This window comes from Cyanistes caeruleus, chromosome 4 (assembly GCF_971803275.1).
Source record: "Cyanistes caeruleus chromosome 4, bCyaCae1.hap1.1, whole genome shotgun sequence".
NCBI classification, from domain to species: domain Eukaryota; kingdom Metazoa; phylum Chordata; class Aves; order Passeriformes; family Paridae; genus Cyanistes; species Cyanistes caeruleus.
In genome coordinates this window covers 44,201,397-44,216,388 of record NC_141704.1, presented here as the reverse complement: position 1 = coordinate 44,216,388, position 14,992 = coordinate 44,201,397, and the positions used below count along the sequence as shown (strand labels likewise).

The 14,992-nt window shown below is 36.8% G+C and overlaps 1 protein-coding gene across 19 annotated transcripts in view; it reads left to right on the top strand.

Annotated features, from left to right (window-relative positions):
- NAV3 (neuron navigator 3) overlaps positions 1 to 14,992 on the top strand; it is a 504,955-nt gene that overhangs the window by 476,847 nt on the left and 13,116 nt on the right. For all 19 annotated transcript variants that reach the window (XM_086884225.1, XM_086884227.1, XM_086884224.1 and 16 more), the window contains 8 exons: positions 1,005 to 1,116; positions 2,376 to 2,497; positions 4,321 to 4,493; positions 6,821 to 6,974; positions 9,843 to 10,017; positions 13,719 to 13,816; positions 14,463 to 14,558; positions 14,812 to 14,980. In XM_086884225.1, the coding sequence (XP_086740351.1) occupies positions 1,005 to 1,116; positions 2,376 to 2,497; positions 4,321 to 4,493; positions 6,821 to 6,974; positions 9,843 to 10,017; positions 13,719 to 13,816; positions 14,463 to 14,558; positions 14,812 to 14,980 (1,099 nt within the window). The remainder of the gene's footprint in view (positions 1 to 1,004; positions 1,117 to 2,375; positions 2,498 to 4,320; positions 4,494 to 6,820; positions 6,975 to 9,842; positions 10,018 to 13,718; positions 13,817 to 14,462; positions 14,559 to 14,811; positions 14,981 to 14,992) is intronic.

Sequence of the window (14,992 nt, the reverse complement as noted above, 5' to 3'; positions counted from 1 at the left end):
AAAAGAATACAAAAACAATGGAATTTTCTTAAAACTAAAACTTTTGACTATTTTACAAAGTATATTTCCATCAGAAGGTTTTCTTTCCAGGAGGGGTTAAGCAGTGACATTGAAACATATCATCAAGTTTCTTTCCCAAAAGTTTTAGAACTCCTCTTCTCTTCTCTTCTCTTCTCTTCTCTTCTCTTCTCTTCTCTTCTCTTCTCTTCTCTTCTCTTCTCTTCTCTTCTCTTCTCTTCTCTTCTCTTCTCTTCTCTTCTCTTCTCTTCTCTTCTCTTCTCTTCTCTTCTCTTCTCTTCTCTTCTCTTCTCTTGGTTAAATTCCTTTAACCCTAATTATATAAGTAATAATATATATAATATAATGTATTATATATATAATTATATAGGTACAGACTGGAAGGACAGTCTTGTTGCTTATAAAAGCAATATAGAATAAATATAAAATAAAAATATAAATGTTTTTTTAAAAAAAGTTATTTTTAAATAAAAATCAGCTGTGCATTCTAATACAGAGCTTCCTGCACTCAAGTGGAGTAATTTTACTTCAACTTGCAGGACAATTTCTATTAAACAGGGCTTTAGTAATTAAATTAATATTTAACAAATCAAACCTTTCTAATTCATCCATTAAACAGTAGCCTCATATATTAAAGAATGTACTTCAAATGGTTTCATTGTTTTTTGCAATAAAGTCATTGAGCTTTTCTTAATTTTATATTAAATAGTTGATTGAGACCTTTTTTAGATTACTTGTAATTAAAAATGTTTTCTTCTTAAAAATAGTATGATTGCTTTATATAGAATAAATGAAACAGAATATGTTAGTTGACTTAAATATCTTTGGAGAGAATGTATGCATTTTTTTTTATTGTTGTCCATATGTTCACTCAAGCAGTCCCACGATCTTTCATTTGAATGCTCTTTTCTTGTAATTTGTTCTTTTAGCTTAGACAAGCATTGTTCTTTTGCCATTATTTTGATCTCCCTTTGCTCTTCCCACAGGAATCTGAGCTTATAGAGCTAAGGGAAACCATTGAAATGCTGAAAGCCCAGAATTCTGCTGCACAAGCTGCTATTCAAGGAGCCTTGAACGGCCCTGATCATACCCACAAAGGTATGGCTTTGTCATTATTAAAATAAATGCGGAATTTCTCCCCAGGGAAGAAAAAGCTAAGTCTGCTTTTCTGTTGTTTGGGAACTCTCTCGTAAAGCAAAGCACATTCTGAAGAGAATGGTAAGCATACTTGTGGGATTTCCAGAGCTGGAAACCTTGCACAAGTTTCCTGTCTGCCAAAGTTCATGGAGCTTTATCTTCTTAGAGCTGGGTGGCCAGGAATTGATCAAGAGTTAACCATGTCCCTGCCATTGTCTAACAAAGCACACCCAAGACTCACCTGAAGTCTTAGAGTATAACATGGTTATAGCTTGGGAATCCAGTCAAAGTTGTAGCTTTGTAAATTGGTGCTCTCGTTGGTAAGAGATGGACTGAAAACAGCTCAGCTCCTTCATGAGGTGCTAAATCAGCACAGGAAAGCAGGTTTTAAATTCCAGATGTTGAATTAATTTGTCATTGCAGTTAGGTTGATATTGCATAATAAACATGTACTTCAGAAGAGCCTGCTGATAAGCAACAGCAAAGGAATTGCATGCAAAAAAATAATTGCGGTATTCATTTTTGAGAGTGTTATTGATCTTCCATTAGAGAGGTCATTATTTAGGTGTTTGCCTTAAGGTCATTTCACTGCATGCCTTGAGTGTAGCAAAGCAAATTTCTAGGAAGGAGAAAATAATCTAAAAAGTAATTTCCCTTGGTATTAGTGGGCATGTTCTGCAAGAATAATTTCCAGTGATTAAGATATAGTTATCAGAGACTTTTAAGAAATTGAAACTCAGAAGCCTCACCAGCCATTTTTAATATTCTTCACTTCCTGGTTATTTTGTTTCATTCATTTTTAATGAACTGCTGCCTGTTTCTTTCCATTAAAGTATCTTAGAAGTTTGCATCTGAACGCTGATTAGGGCTGCTACAAGTCGAGTGGTGCCTACAACCCACACAGAACATGTGGCACTGATATGTCAAGTTATCCATGTGCTCAGCTATGAGGATACACGTGCATAGATTGCTGTGAAGGGTCATTGCCTTCAGGGCAAGAACAGCCTAGTTTGGAGGAGCCCCTAAGTGTTGGACTTACTGTATGCATCCCCCTCGGTCCCTATGTGGTTTCTCACAGGCTTCAATAGCTTGAATCTGAGCCACTGCAAGCGTCAATGCCATTTATGTTCATTTAGATTGCCTTTGAGGAGGCAGATGCTACATAAATATAAGAATTACCATTATATTGAACAGATTTCACAGTGACTTCTTTTCTTTAGATTTACGTATAAGGCGGCAACATTCTTCAGAAAGTGTTTCCAGTATTAATAGTGCTACAAGTCATTCAAGTATTGGCAGTGGTAATGATGCTGATTCCAAAAAAAAGAAAAAGAAAAACTGGGTAAGTACTCAGCATGTTTAAACCTATCTTTTAGCTATGTCATTTCATATTTTCTGAGTAAAATAATGATCCATTTCATCCACAATGTTCTGGGGGGGCCAGATGGATATCAAGAAGTTCATGTGTATCCATACTGTGACACTACCAGCAAACTAAAAATTATTGAATACCAGTGGGGGTTTATTTGCATAAGTCAGAGTAATTAAAACAAACAAAAAATGCAAGAAATAATTACAACAACCCAACAAAAACAACAACAATAACAACATCAATTTAAAGTAGCTGTTGTAACCAAAACCACCTCTGGGCCACACTGAAACCCTGTTTGATTTTTCTTCAGTTGGTGTTTGGTTCAAAAGCTTGACTTAATGTATTACCCAGCTATGGAGTGAGTAGAAATCAGTTAAGAATTCTCACTTAAAAATAGTATGGTGTTTCAAGGAATTAAGATGTTTCTCAACTGGAACATACAAATACCACATACTGCTAAGGATTTAATTAAATACTTTTAGTAAAGAATCAGAAAATATGTTTTTATTGTTTTAAAGATATTATCTGCATAAACATTTGTTTTAAAATACTGATGAGCATTCATTCCCTTGATTTGTAATTCCACACTCTTTCATGTTTCTGCAAGGTGAACTCTAGAGGAAGTGAGGTGAATATAAACCATGGAAAAGTTGGCATGCATCTATAAAAAATCCTATCTTGGCATGATTGCTATTTATTTTGGCAGTAGGCTTTTATACCTTCTAAAACCAGATTATCCTGTATGTCTTCTCAGTTTGTCTTTATTCATTTTAATCTCAAAGTTTAGCCCATAGAAAGGGGGAGTGTAGCCAAAATCCATTTCTTTCTCATCAGACATCATGAGCTGGAAAAAACTTAAATATGGTTTCTCATTAAGATCCGTGGTCACACTCCCCACTCTCCAATTATACCATGAGAATAATGTGTTTGAGATCCTCATTTTTTCATAGAGGAATCAGATGGTCATTGTGTTCTGCATAGTTTTGATCAGAACAACTTTCTGAAAATACAAATAAACCCTGTATTTTTCTTAAGATGAGCAAGTTCTGTATTTAGATAAAGGTATGAACAAATGAGCTAGTTAATTTTAACTGCAGACAAAACTGTTGTCATCTTGGCTTCTGAAATAAATGGCTCTTTGGCTATTCTGTCCCTTTTCAATACTGAATACGAGCTTCTAGAGGGAAGAGGCAATGCTTGTACGTTCAGAGATCTTACCCCTCTAAAGGAAACTGCAACAAGCAGTATATACCTTTCAGCTAACATTCTTCTCAGTAGTGTGGCAAGGCAAACCTCATATCCCAGCTTAGATCCTCTTGATTGTGATCCAAATCATAGCATTTGCATAGTTCGACCATTCAAAGTTTTAATGGGGAAAATAAAATTGGCAAAACCTGTAAATTGGACTTGTCTTTTGATTTCAGCACTTAGCTCCTCCTGTACCTAGATGCAAAGTGGTTATTTAAAGCCACCCCTTGAAGGGAATGCCATGGGAATGGGATTCCACTGGGGCTCAATGGCTTTAAATGAGCACCCCTCCCCAACAGCTGTACCTCTAGGTCCTGCACTTTTTCCATAGCACTACTTCTGCACTGCGCTGGATTAATGAAGTCAAAACAAAGCACTGTATCATGTTTTTAGAGATACTGTGTTGCATATGTTAATACCTTGCTTCTGCATACTGACCTCAGGCAGTGGCTAGGATGGCATCTGCAAACTAACTCTTCAAAACATGAACTGCACATAAAGTTCTGTGATGACAAAAATAATCTTGCTCTGTATTTGTTTTCCAGCTAAGAAGCTCTTTCAAACAGGCTTTTGGAAAGAAAAAGTCCACCAAACCTCCTTCCTCACATTCAGACATAGAAGAGTTGACAGATTCGTCTCTTCCTTCCTCACCGAAATTGCCCCACAGCTCAGGAGAGTGTGCGGCACCATCGATGAAACCGTCACAGTCAGCATCCGCGTAAGTGTCTCTCTTGGCAAACGGGAAGGGCTGAGGAACAGACCTCCTCCAGCATGGCCACTTGCAGTTCAGAAACCATTGTCAACAGCGGGGATCTTTTAATCTTGAGCTCCATCCATTTGCAAGATTTCTCCTGAGCTTCACCATTTACACACTGGTTCTGCAGCAGCTCTTTATTCAGTCATAATCTTTCCTCCTTTCACAGACTTTACCCAAAATCACCTACCAACTTCCAAAAGCTTACACTCTGCTCTTCCTGCACCATTAGCAGCTCTATCATACCACTTAGTAAAGGCCAAATGCCAAAGTTTCCTTGTTTCCTTCTTTTATGACATTCTAAAAATGTAATTTTTTTTCCAGGTGGCTATGATTTTTTACAGTATATTCATTCCTCCTGCTATTACTTTATCTACTTTGTAGCTACCGATGTATATAATTTTTGATTTATATTCCCTCTTCTATCAGCTTGGATTTTTCGTGGGATTTTATTTTTATATCTTATTCAAATCACCACGCTTAAGGTTTCATGTCTGAGAACAAATCATCAATCAATAGCTGTCCCATGTTTTCAGTATTTTTTTAATATCTGATATGTTCTTATTGAGTTCCCAGCACTTGTTCATATTCCTCTGCTTTTTTTTTTTATTCTGCTAAACTCATAACTCTTTGAGGATGAGGATGAGGAAATCAAGCTCTGTGAACAAAAAAATGCCTACTACTGATGCTAACCTTATTTTCCTTCTCCTAATTGAGTATAATCACATCACAATTACTCTTTCTTAAGGCTCTCAGGGAATTCTAGTCTCGACTGTTTTATTAGAAAATAAATGGAATATGCATGGAAATAAAATTTCATTTCTTAGTTGCTTAGCATAGGTAGGTATGGACATATCACAGAAAGCTGTACCATAATATTTGGGAAAAATATCCTAGTGTATGTCTTCAATAATTTTTAATCACATTTAAAATATTTGTGCATGTTTTGAATGATATTCATTATTTTTCTTCCTCTGTTTGACATATATTTTATTTTCCATGAACTTGTGCATCTTCCCTTTGCTTACGATTTCTTCATATATTTTCTTGACCAAGTCTCGTGTTCTCAATCATTACTTTTACTTTCTTCCAATTGCATCTGTCTAATACATGTGTGTGCAGGTCCTCTCTAGTCTGGGCATCAAAGAAAAGGCAAAACGGTCGTGTGGTCTACAGGCATAGATCCCGGTAAAACTCAGTGTGGGGCATGGACTTGTGTACCCAACTGCTGACCTGAAGAGTGCTGCATCTTCTTTCCCAAAATGCATTTGCATGCATTCTGGCAATTAAATGCTGACCTTTGTTTCTATTTTTTTTTTTATATATATAATATTAGCAGTAATAATCACAATAATAATAATACTTATTTTCGTAAAACACTTTTAATATTGAAATTTCTCTGCAAATATTAACTATTTATAGTCACAGTAATAAAGAAAAAATAACATTTACTGAATTGACTGGAAATATTGTTTTGAGTAACTGTGTAGCCAAAATTCAGTGTTTTATTTTCTACTGGTGATTCTGATGATAATGTAAAGAGGCAAAACAGTCTGACATGAGAGTTGGACAGCTGTGGGTCCCTGAGCCAGTCATTTTTCAATCTTTTCTTACAATATAATGGTTTCTTTGATTAAAATAAATGCTCATGAAAAATAACCACAAGGTAATCCAGTCTTGAAGCGAAAAAGAAACTAAAACCAGCCCACATGATTTCATATATCATACATTACAAAATGACAGGCTGTAAGCAAGATATCAGCCATCACAAATCAAAATCAGATTACAGATCAAAATCTTCTAGACCATAAATTCAAGGACTGTCCTCTTGTGTAATATTCCAATCAGAGAAAAATATTGATGCCTAACAAATAATAAATATCAGCAGTAAAGTTTAATCAGCACCCTTCAGTTCTGACTATTGTTACATAAAGAAATCATAAACTTTGCACCAAAGAAATTATGTGAGTTTAAAATCCAATTAAAACCAATGTATGATACACACTCAAAAAAAGATACCTGAAAAGTAGTTAAGAATTTGTTTTTCACCATAGTGAACTAAACTTAAAAGCTATAAAGTAATCTGATCACTTCTTCTGGAGACGGCTTTTTTTTTTTTTCTTTTTTAATTTGCAGCTTGACTGTTTTCATGTTTCTTTGATAAGTTTCTTTCTTCACTCATAGGTTTCACCAGCAGCAAGCATTTTTCTGTTCTTTGATATTTAATAATGACACTGCTTTGGGGAGAGAACCTACCTTTAATCTCCTGCCTGTTTCCTGCTCCTCTTTAGGATCTGTGAGTGTACGGAGGCAGAGGCTGAAATTATTCTTCAGCTAAAGAGCGAGCTGAGGGAGAAGGAGCTCAAATTAACAGATATTCGTCTGGAAGCCCTCAGCTCTGCACACCATCTGGATCAGATCCGGGAAGCCATGAACCGCATGCAGGTCAGTGCTGTAGCTTCAGTCATGGCAGAGATGCACACCAAAGGTATGACTGGTGTATTTCCTTTCCCAGTACTAGGTTTCAGGCAGCAAAAACCTGTCAATACAAAGTGAATTGCTGGATTGACAGTACTTCTGAAGGATTTGTATGATAAGTGTTCACCTTACGATAAAGACATTCTTAGCATATATATTAGTAGCTAAAATATGTTTAAGAGATATGACAGAAAACATAATCCCTGTCCAAAGGATATTTATTATCTCAAGCCTATGACTGGAGTAAGCAACATGACAGAGGAGCAGATCAAAAAGTGATTACTACATCATTTTAAATCCTTCAGCCATGGAGGGGGCCAGGGTGTTATGTGCTTACTCTTTCATCATTTCTGATTCCTGACTCAGTGGTGGCTTGCCAAGGAAAAGAATATAACATTGAACTAATTACTGTATCCAGCATCATATAATTTTGCTACATTATTTTGTTGCACTGCTCCAATTCTTCTGTGAACACATTTTTCATTAGAAGATTTTCCCTTTCATGAGGCTGAAAGGATGCAAAAAAGAATGGCACAGAGCTTTATGGGACTCAACTCTGTTGCTTACATGCAAATGCCCAGTACCATGGAGGGTGCCCAAAACTATCTAAAATATCCACACAGTACAACATAGGTCCTTCAGTGGAACTGGCCCCTTCTGAAATGGCAGCTAAGGTACCTACATCATCCCTGGAGGCACTAGAAATCTGTATTTGGGGAATAGAATCAAGGCCATGGATTGGAGATTCAGGTTGAGTCAGGGTTGGCTACATTTGAAAGTCTAGGAATGAGCTGCATGATAAACTTCTGTTGTAGTCAACTGAGTTTTAGTCCTCTAGCAGTAAGGGCTAAATTTGCCCCAGGTACAGAAGGTGACATGGAGTTCCTTGAGCATAGGCACTTCTTACCATTTGAACCAGCCTCAGGTATTTGCATCTGCACAGAACATGTAGGTTTAGCATCCTTCCATGGAAGACCATGTTTGTCATGCCACTGGAGAGCCACATCTGCACAGCTGAATCCAGCCCAGTGCCTTCCCAGCTGAACTGCTCTGAGTTGGGTGCTTAGGTCAGATGCACCCTTAGACACAGTTTTGTAGATGCACCTGATTTCATAACTACAGCAATGCTGTGCTTGATGTCTTTTCTAGACCTCTTTGTTGACACAATGTCTGTATCAGTCTCAGCCAGATCTTTAAACATCTATGGCACCTGCCATCCTCCCAGGTGCTCACTCCACTAGGTGCCAACATTACTGTTACTGGGATATTTGGCTGAACTTCAATGAGAGGGAAAATTTACCAAGAACTGGTCCATAAATGTGGTTTCATTTGTCCAGGCATTTATCTCAAGACACTGAAAGGTTTTAAGGAACTATGAGGAATAGAATACAGTTAATTGCAGTGGTGGAGAAAAGCATGTGAAGGCTTATCATCTGATTACAGTCTCATACTGGGAGATGAGTGTCTGAGCCAGGTGAACTCCCCAGAGGGAGGAGTCTGCCATAGGCACAGTTCTCCAAAGTCTGAACTTCCTCCAATCTGGGCAGAGGCAGCTAGTTGAGGTGCTGTTACTGATAGTCACCATCTCTGAAGTTCGCCCAAAAGAACAGGCAGCCACCTTGCAGTTGCCAACCTGTGATATTTTGGAGGATTGATAAGGATTGGTAAGGGGAAAAAAATAGGACCAGTAGAAGTGATACATGAATACTTTTAGATTCAAAGCACCTTGAAAACCTAAAGCTCAGGTGAATTGAAGACTAAAAGCTGTGTAATTAATCAGCATAAATTGCAGAGTGGCTCCTGATTTGAACCCCAGACTAAACTGATCCACACATCTATTACCTTCTGTTATTATTATTCTGGTTTGTCCCTTCCCTTTCACTATCTCTTCACCTGTGTGTATGTGATCTAATCTTTTTGTAGCTGTAGCAGGGGTTTTTTATGATGCTGTCTAACCCTTAAATTTTTACTTGTATAATATAGCTGTGCAGCCTCCATAAAAAACTGGGACATTTAGCAGGGTGATAGTGAATGTAGAGTTAAATTTGATGTGCAGAACCATCTGCAAGAATAAGCAGTTGCTTTGTAATGCACTTTGTGAAGCGACTGGAAGCTAGATTTAGCTGGTACCAGGCTGTTCCCAGTCTAAGCTTTCATTTTATAATTGTACATTCAATAATCACTTGGCACCACAAAGGATTTAGCTAAAAAAATTCCAGTTGTTCTGATTCATCTGTCACTCTCTGTTTTCATCAGAGAGAGTTTGCTCACCACTTTGTGAACAACCCTGCATTTGAATGATCAAAAAGTCTTATTGGAAACAAGAAGGGTTATGACACTGTTAAACTATCAATTTCTAATTTTTCATTTTTAATTTAATTTCTCTGTGAAGTTACTGCCTAAATTTTATATTCAATGGCAGTAATAATTTTCTGTTACTTTAGAAACACTGACATATCTAATAACTGACTGTTATTGACTTAACTGACTGCTACCTGAGGTAGTTAACAACAGAAAGTAGCTGAAAAAAATGGAGAAAGCTGGGAAAATTCTAATCACACTCACATTACAGTCAACAGTACAATAAGTACAAAATCTTGAAGCTTGTATTGTTTAGGATCTGTCTTGAGGCAAAAGCTAAAACAAGGTTTTTGGGGGTTTTCCCTTCATTTAAGAAGTAAAGGCAATCCAGTTTTCACTGCGTTACATCTCTGCTGTGAAAGTGGTAAACCAGTTAACTAGGTCAGGGGAACAGCATCACCAGACCAGCCACCAACACTGGTTTACCAAAAGAATAATCTCCTGTGCTTTTGTGTTGATTTCTTCTGTATATAGAATGAAATTGAGATACTGAAAGCTGAGAATGATCGCTTAAAGGCAGAGACTGGAAATACTGGAAAGCCTGCCCGGCCATCATCAGAGTCGTCAAGCAGCACATCATCTTCCTCATCACGGCAGTCTCTAGGACTTTCTCTGAACAATTTAAACATCACAGAATCTGTTACATCAGGTAAACATACTTTGGGCACATGCATGCCTGAGCAGTTAGTAAGACTTTTTCAGCCCCTTAATGAGCCACACAGGAGAAGCATGACTGGAAATTAAAACACCTCCTGTCATTCAGGTTGATATCAGATATACATTCAGTAACGATAATAAGGAAGAATGCTGGTGGTCATGTCTGAAATGTGGCTTTTAGAAGCCCCTGAACAGCAGTAAGAGACTGTTCATTTTCTTTGTTTTGTTCCTAGCTGTGACACTTTCTGCCTATGTGTAGTTCACAATACTCTTTGGTCACCCAATTTACAAATTCTTAGAAAAGAAATATCTGTTAATTATCTATAACAACTGAATTGAAATATTCTCTTGCCCATATGGGATAGATATGAGTATAGTATGTGAAACTTTTTTCTTTTGGTTTGCAGATCTTTGATCATTTGGTTAGCTCCCTTAACTTGACTTCATATTTGCAGCTAAGACAGAAGGTGGTCTCAGTTAGCTTTATCCCTTACATTTTTTTAATTTGGTACAGCTAGCTAGCCTATGTCAGACCAAATCACTATTTATCAGAGGAGCCAAACCCCTCCTGGCCTATTAGGCACTCTCATTGTCTTCTGTGAATGAAGGAAAGCAAGCAGAACTTTGGTCCACATCATGAACATTAACATCTGATCATTTTCCATGCCACGGGACTCATGATAAAAAGCCTTCTACATTTGTTTTTATAATGTAGCCAAGAAACAGAAGTGCTGTCTCTAACATTAGAACCGGGAGTAAAGCAGGAGCAAAGCAGCACTCATTAGCATAGACGCCACAGAAATTATAATTCAGCCTCTGGAAACAATAAAAATGTGGCTAATAATTGTGGAAGGAGTCTAGGCAAGATTACAGCTGGGAATATGCCAAAGTGACTGTAATTTGGATTGGCAGTTAGTCACATTATCTTGCCAGTCATTGATTACATGGATATTTGAAGATTTTTTCTGGTTAATATCAGATTTTGTATGAACATTGGTATATTTTTTATTTACATTCCAACTCTTTGAAAGGTTTAACTTTTAGCATGGAGGACCCTGAACTAGGCCTCAACATGTAATGAGGTGTTGCAAAAGCAGGGAGAAAAAAAACCTTAACAGCTTACAGAGCCTCACGTTAAAAACAAACAAACAAACCACCAAAAAAGTAACAGAATTTTTTGCAATATGTTGGTTATAGAATATCTCTCATGAATAGCAGCCACTAGCACTTTGTTGCTTGGCACTAACTGTCTAGATACAGGAATAAACACGTAGGAAGAAAGGTTTGAGGAAAAAGCAGGGGAGCTAGATGAGAATACAATGGGTAAAGAGGAATGGGGAAAAGAAAAGAGAAGGTAAAAGATAAGATCAAATAATTGAAATGAAGAAAATTAAGAGAAAGTGTTCAGCAAAAGAATAGAAAAAATAAAAGCTGAAAGAAAGAAAGAAAGAGGAAGAGGAAAACAGGGGAAAGGAAGGAGAACAGGATGACTGGGAGGAGTGGTTGGATTTGATGATCCTAAGGGTATTTTCCAGCCTAAATGATTCCATTATTTCATAAACTTTATATAATTTTCTGTGTTGCTGTTCTAAATGTTTTTCTCACATGCAAAGTAATTACTTTTCATTATAAGGAATTAAAGATATAAGGGTGCCTAATGAGGAGTGGAGAATTTAATTTGATTATGTATCTAGAATTTTTGATCATTATGATGATCATTTTGTTACCGTGCCAGAGAACTTGGAAGGGTGACAGCTTCCCACCAAGTCTTGTGGGATTTCTGAGACAGCTGGAGTACTGCTGAACAAAAGTCTCTGAGATATGGGAGGGTTAATCATGATGAGGATTAAGCTCAGAGAATTGAGTGCTTTGGTGCTTCGTATTATAAAAATGCCATTTTCTGGGAGCAATGTCTCCAATCGATTGTGGTCATCTGGGAATGATGAAAGCTGTCACTTTCTGAGGGTACGATGGTAGCCTCCAGGTCAGTGTGAGTGGCAACCTGGGAGGGGCTTGGTGGCTACTGACACTCCTATTTTGGTCTGTCACCAGAGCAAAGGGAGCAAACAAGGACCAGCACAAGACCGGCCCAGAGTACCAGAGCTCTGACAAGAATTGAACTGAAGTATTCATAGCATGCCTAAAAAGCAGACCTGGTAGGGAGTAATTAAAGCAGTACCACCATGAAATTAGAGGCCCTTGGGCATCTCAGCCCCTTGTATCAGTGATGGAGAGAGCTCTTACAAAGCAGAGTTTGTTCTTTTGCTATAGAGTGGTTCCTCATTCCTAAAGACTTATAGAAGAATGAATTTAAAGGCCTACATAAGGGTCATTTAGAGATTGAAAAGTTTCACAGGGGGATCATAACATAATTTGCCCTCAAACAAACGATGACATTAACAAAGCTCTTAGGTTTGCATAAAGGTTTGTCAAATATGCCAAAGCACCAGACAAGTGAAGTGAAACATTCAGTGGTGACACAGAAAATCTGCCTGCCTGGAAAAAGCAAACATAGATTTATTAAAACTCAAAAAAACCAAAAAATGCTTTTTTGTTTAATGAATTTAAAAAACAACGAACAAAAAGACAAAACAAGAAAAAAAACACCCCAACAGCAGAATCTGCATTCTAGATCTGGATGTAAGTTAGCAAACTTTCAATGTGAAAACTTACTTTTAATACATTAATTGAAATTATAACTCATAAGCCTTCTTTGGTTTTCCTTTGAACAAGTGCCTGAATCTTACTGGGACCTCATTTAATTTGGATGAAATCTGACCTTGTGCAGACTATGTCATGAAGTTAATGTTTTTCACACTAAGAACAAACAGGACTTAGGTTAGTGGATTACTGTGCTAGCCTTTGAAGAAAATGCAAATCCATAATCTCATCTAATTTTATAGGTAGTTTAAATGTCTAACAGTGAAATCTCTGAGAGAACTTCTAGAAGAAAGCACCATTTTTATCATTTGCAATAAAGCTGCAGGCCAAGCCTTTAAGAGAAGTACCTCTGCTTTCTCATTTTTGGAGTTAATGAAGTGGTATAAACAGAGGTGCAGAGCAGATCAAAATCACTCTTTACTTCCAAGAAAAATGAAGCCTTTCCTTAGAGGAATGGCTGAAAATAAGAGTCCCATATTCTGGAGGAGTCCAAGGTGGTTTTCTAGTGGGGATGAAAAGGACTCTTTCCATGCCATATGTACAGAAGGCAAAGGAATCATCTGGAAAGTGAAATTAAATACTACTTTACTTAACAGCAAAAATATCAATGCAAGGATTTCTCGTTTTCTCTTCTTAAAACATTCTAAAGGGCATAAATGAGTGCTCAAAGACATAAATTTAATTTTTAAACAACATTACTTTGTGAACATACTGTAATTTTGACAAAGTTCCAAGAGGAAAAGCAAAGGCAACACTATAATGCAAGATTTTATTTATTTGTGGATTCTCTATTCATTTCTACATTATTGAAACTCCTAATAGTCCTGAAAAAAATAGACAACTTGTAACTTTTCTTTCACCTCCAAGAGAAATAGTGAATTCAAAATAAGTACAGATTATAACAATTACAAGTTGCTGTTATGGCAGCCTTTCTTTTTAACAAAAAAATTAATTTGAACAAATATTGAACTGATGATGTGAGCATAATTGATGTGATTTTTCAGACTGATCACTTCCTTTCTTTTAATGTAGATATTTTGTTGGATGATGTCACTGATGGAGCACTCCACAAAGAAGGCCATAGTGTCAAAATTTTAGTCACTATAAACAAAGGGTATAGTCGAGCCAAGGTAAGCGCATTACCCAGAGCAGAATTATAGCTCCAGCAAATGCTGGAATATAGGAGCTTAACTTTTGTTTTCAGTATTTTAAGCCAGGACCTGAAAGGAAATATCCCACAGGTAGCAAATCTCTTCTCTGTCATCCATGCTCAATACTGTTAAGCACACTCCATAGACTAATGTCATATAACCTTTTCTGCCTTTGTGGTGGCTTAGATACTACCAATTCTTAGTTTAATTAGTAGTAGGATTAGCAAGTCCTGGGGCTTGCTATCTCTGTTTAAAAGTCATTATAAATTAGATCTAGGCCTTGGTCTCCTTAGGGTGCAACTATGAATTTGCTGCTGAGAAATTGTATGGTCATGTGTTCATGTTCTGTTTTATAAAAAATTATAAATACTGTGCAACCTTTATTTTTAGTCATCTCTTTAAAAATTTCTGCAATCAAAGAACAGAATAAGATTCTGTATTCCCTTCTTTATAAAGATGTATCATAGTAATAAAACCTATACCTATTTCTGGCACAGAGATTACTACCAAAGTTGTAACCTGTCATTCTAAATAATATACTTACTCTTCATTAGGAAAACTATGAATCTTCATAGAAAACTAACTAGCACCATTTTTAGTCCAGTTTCCAAAAATGTCTTTGCAGGATCAAAAGCCACATGCATACCTGATAGGATCAATTGGAGTCAGTGGAAAAACAAAATGGGATGTTTTAGATGGTGTAATCAGACGTCTCTTTAAGGTAAGACACTGAAAAATCTGCTTCAGAATTATTACGATTTTCTTTTTTATTTTAGAAAATTTCTGTATTCTTTGAGTTGTCTTGCGAAATTTTTGTTTTGGTTTGAGGTTTTTTGATATATAGCTAAAACCACTATTAAGCTTTATTCCTAATGGCACAGTTTTTTGGGGTTTTTTTTATGACTGTAGGCAGTTTTCCAAATAGATTTCATTCAGTAAATATTTTTATGGCTTATGTTTTCTTATAATTTCAGGAGTATATTTTTCGAGTGGATCCAACTACTAGCCTGGGTTTAAGCTCTGACTGCATTGCTAGCTATTGTATAGGGGATGTAACTAGAGCCCATAGCCTAGAAGTGCCTGAACTGCTGCCTTGTGGATATCTGGTTGGAGACAATAACGTCATCACTGTGAACCTGAAAGGTAAAATCTGAA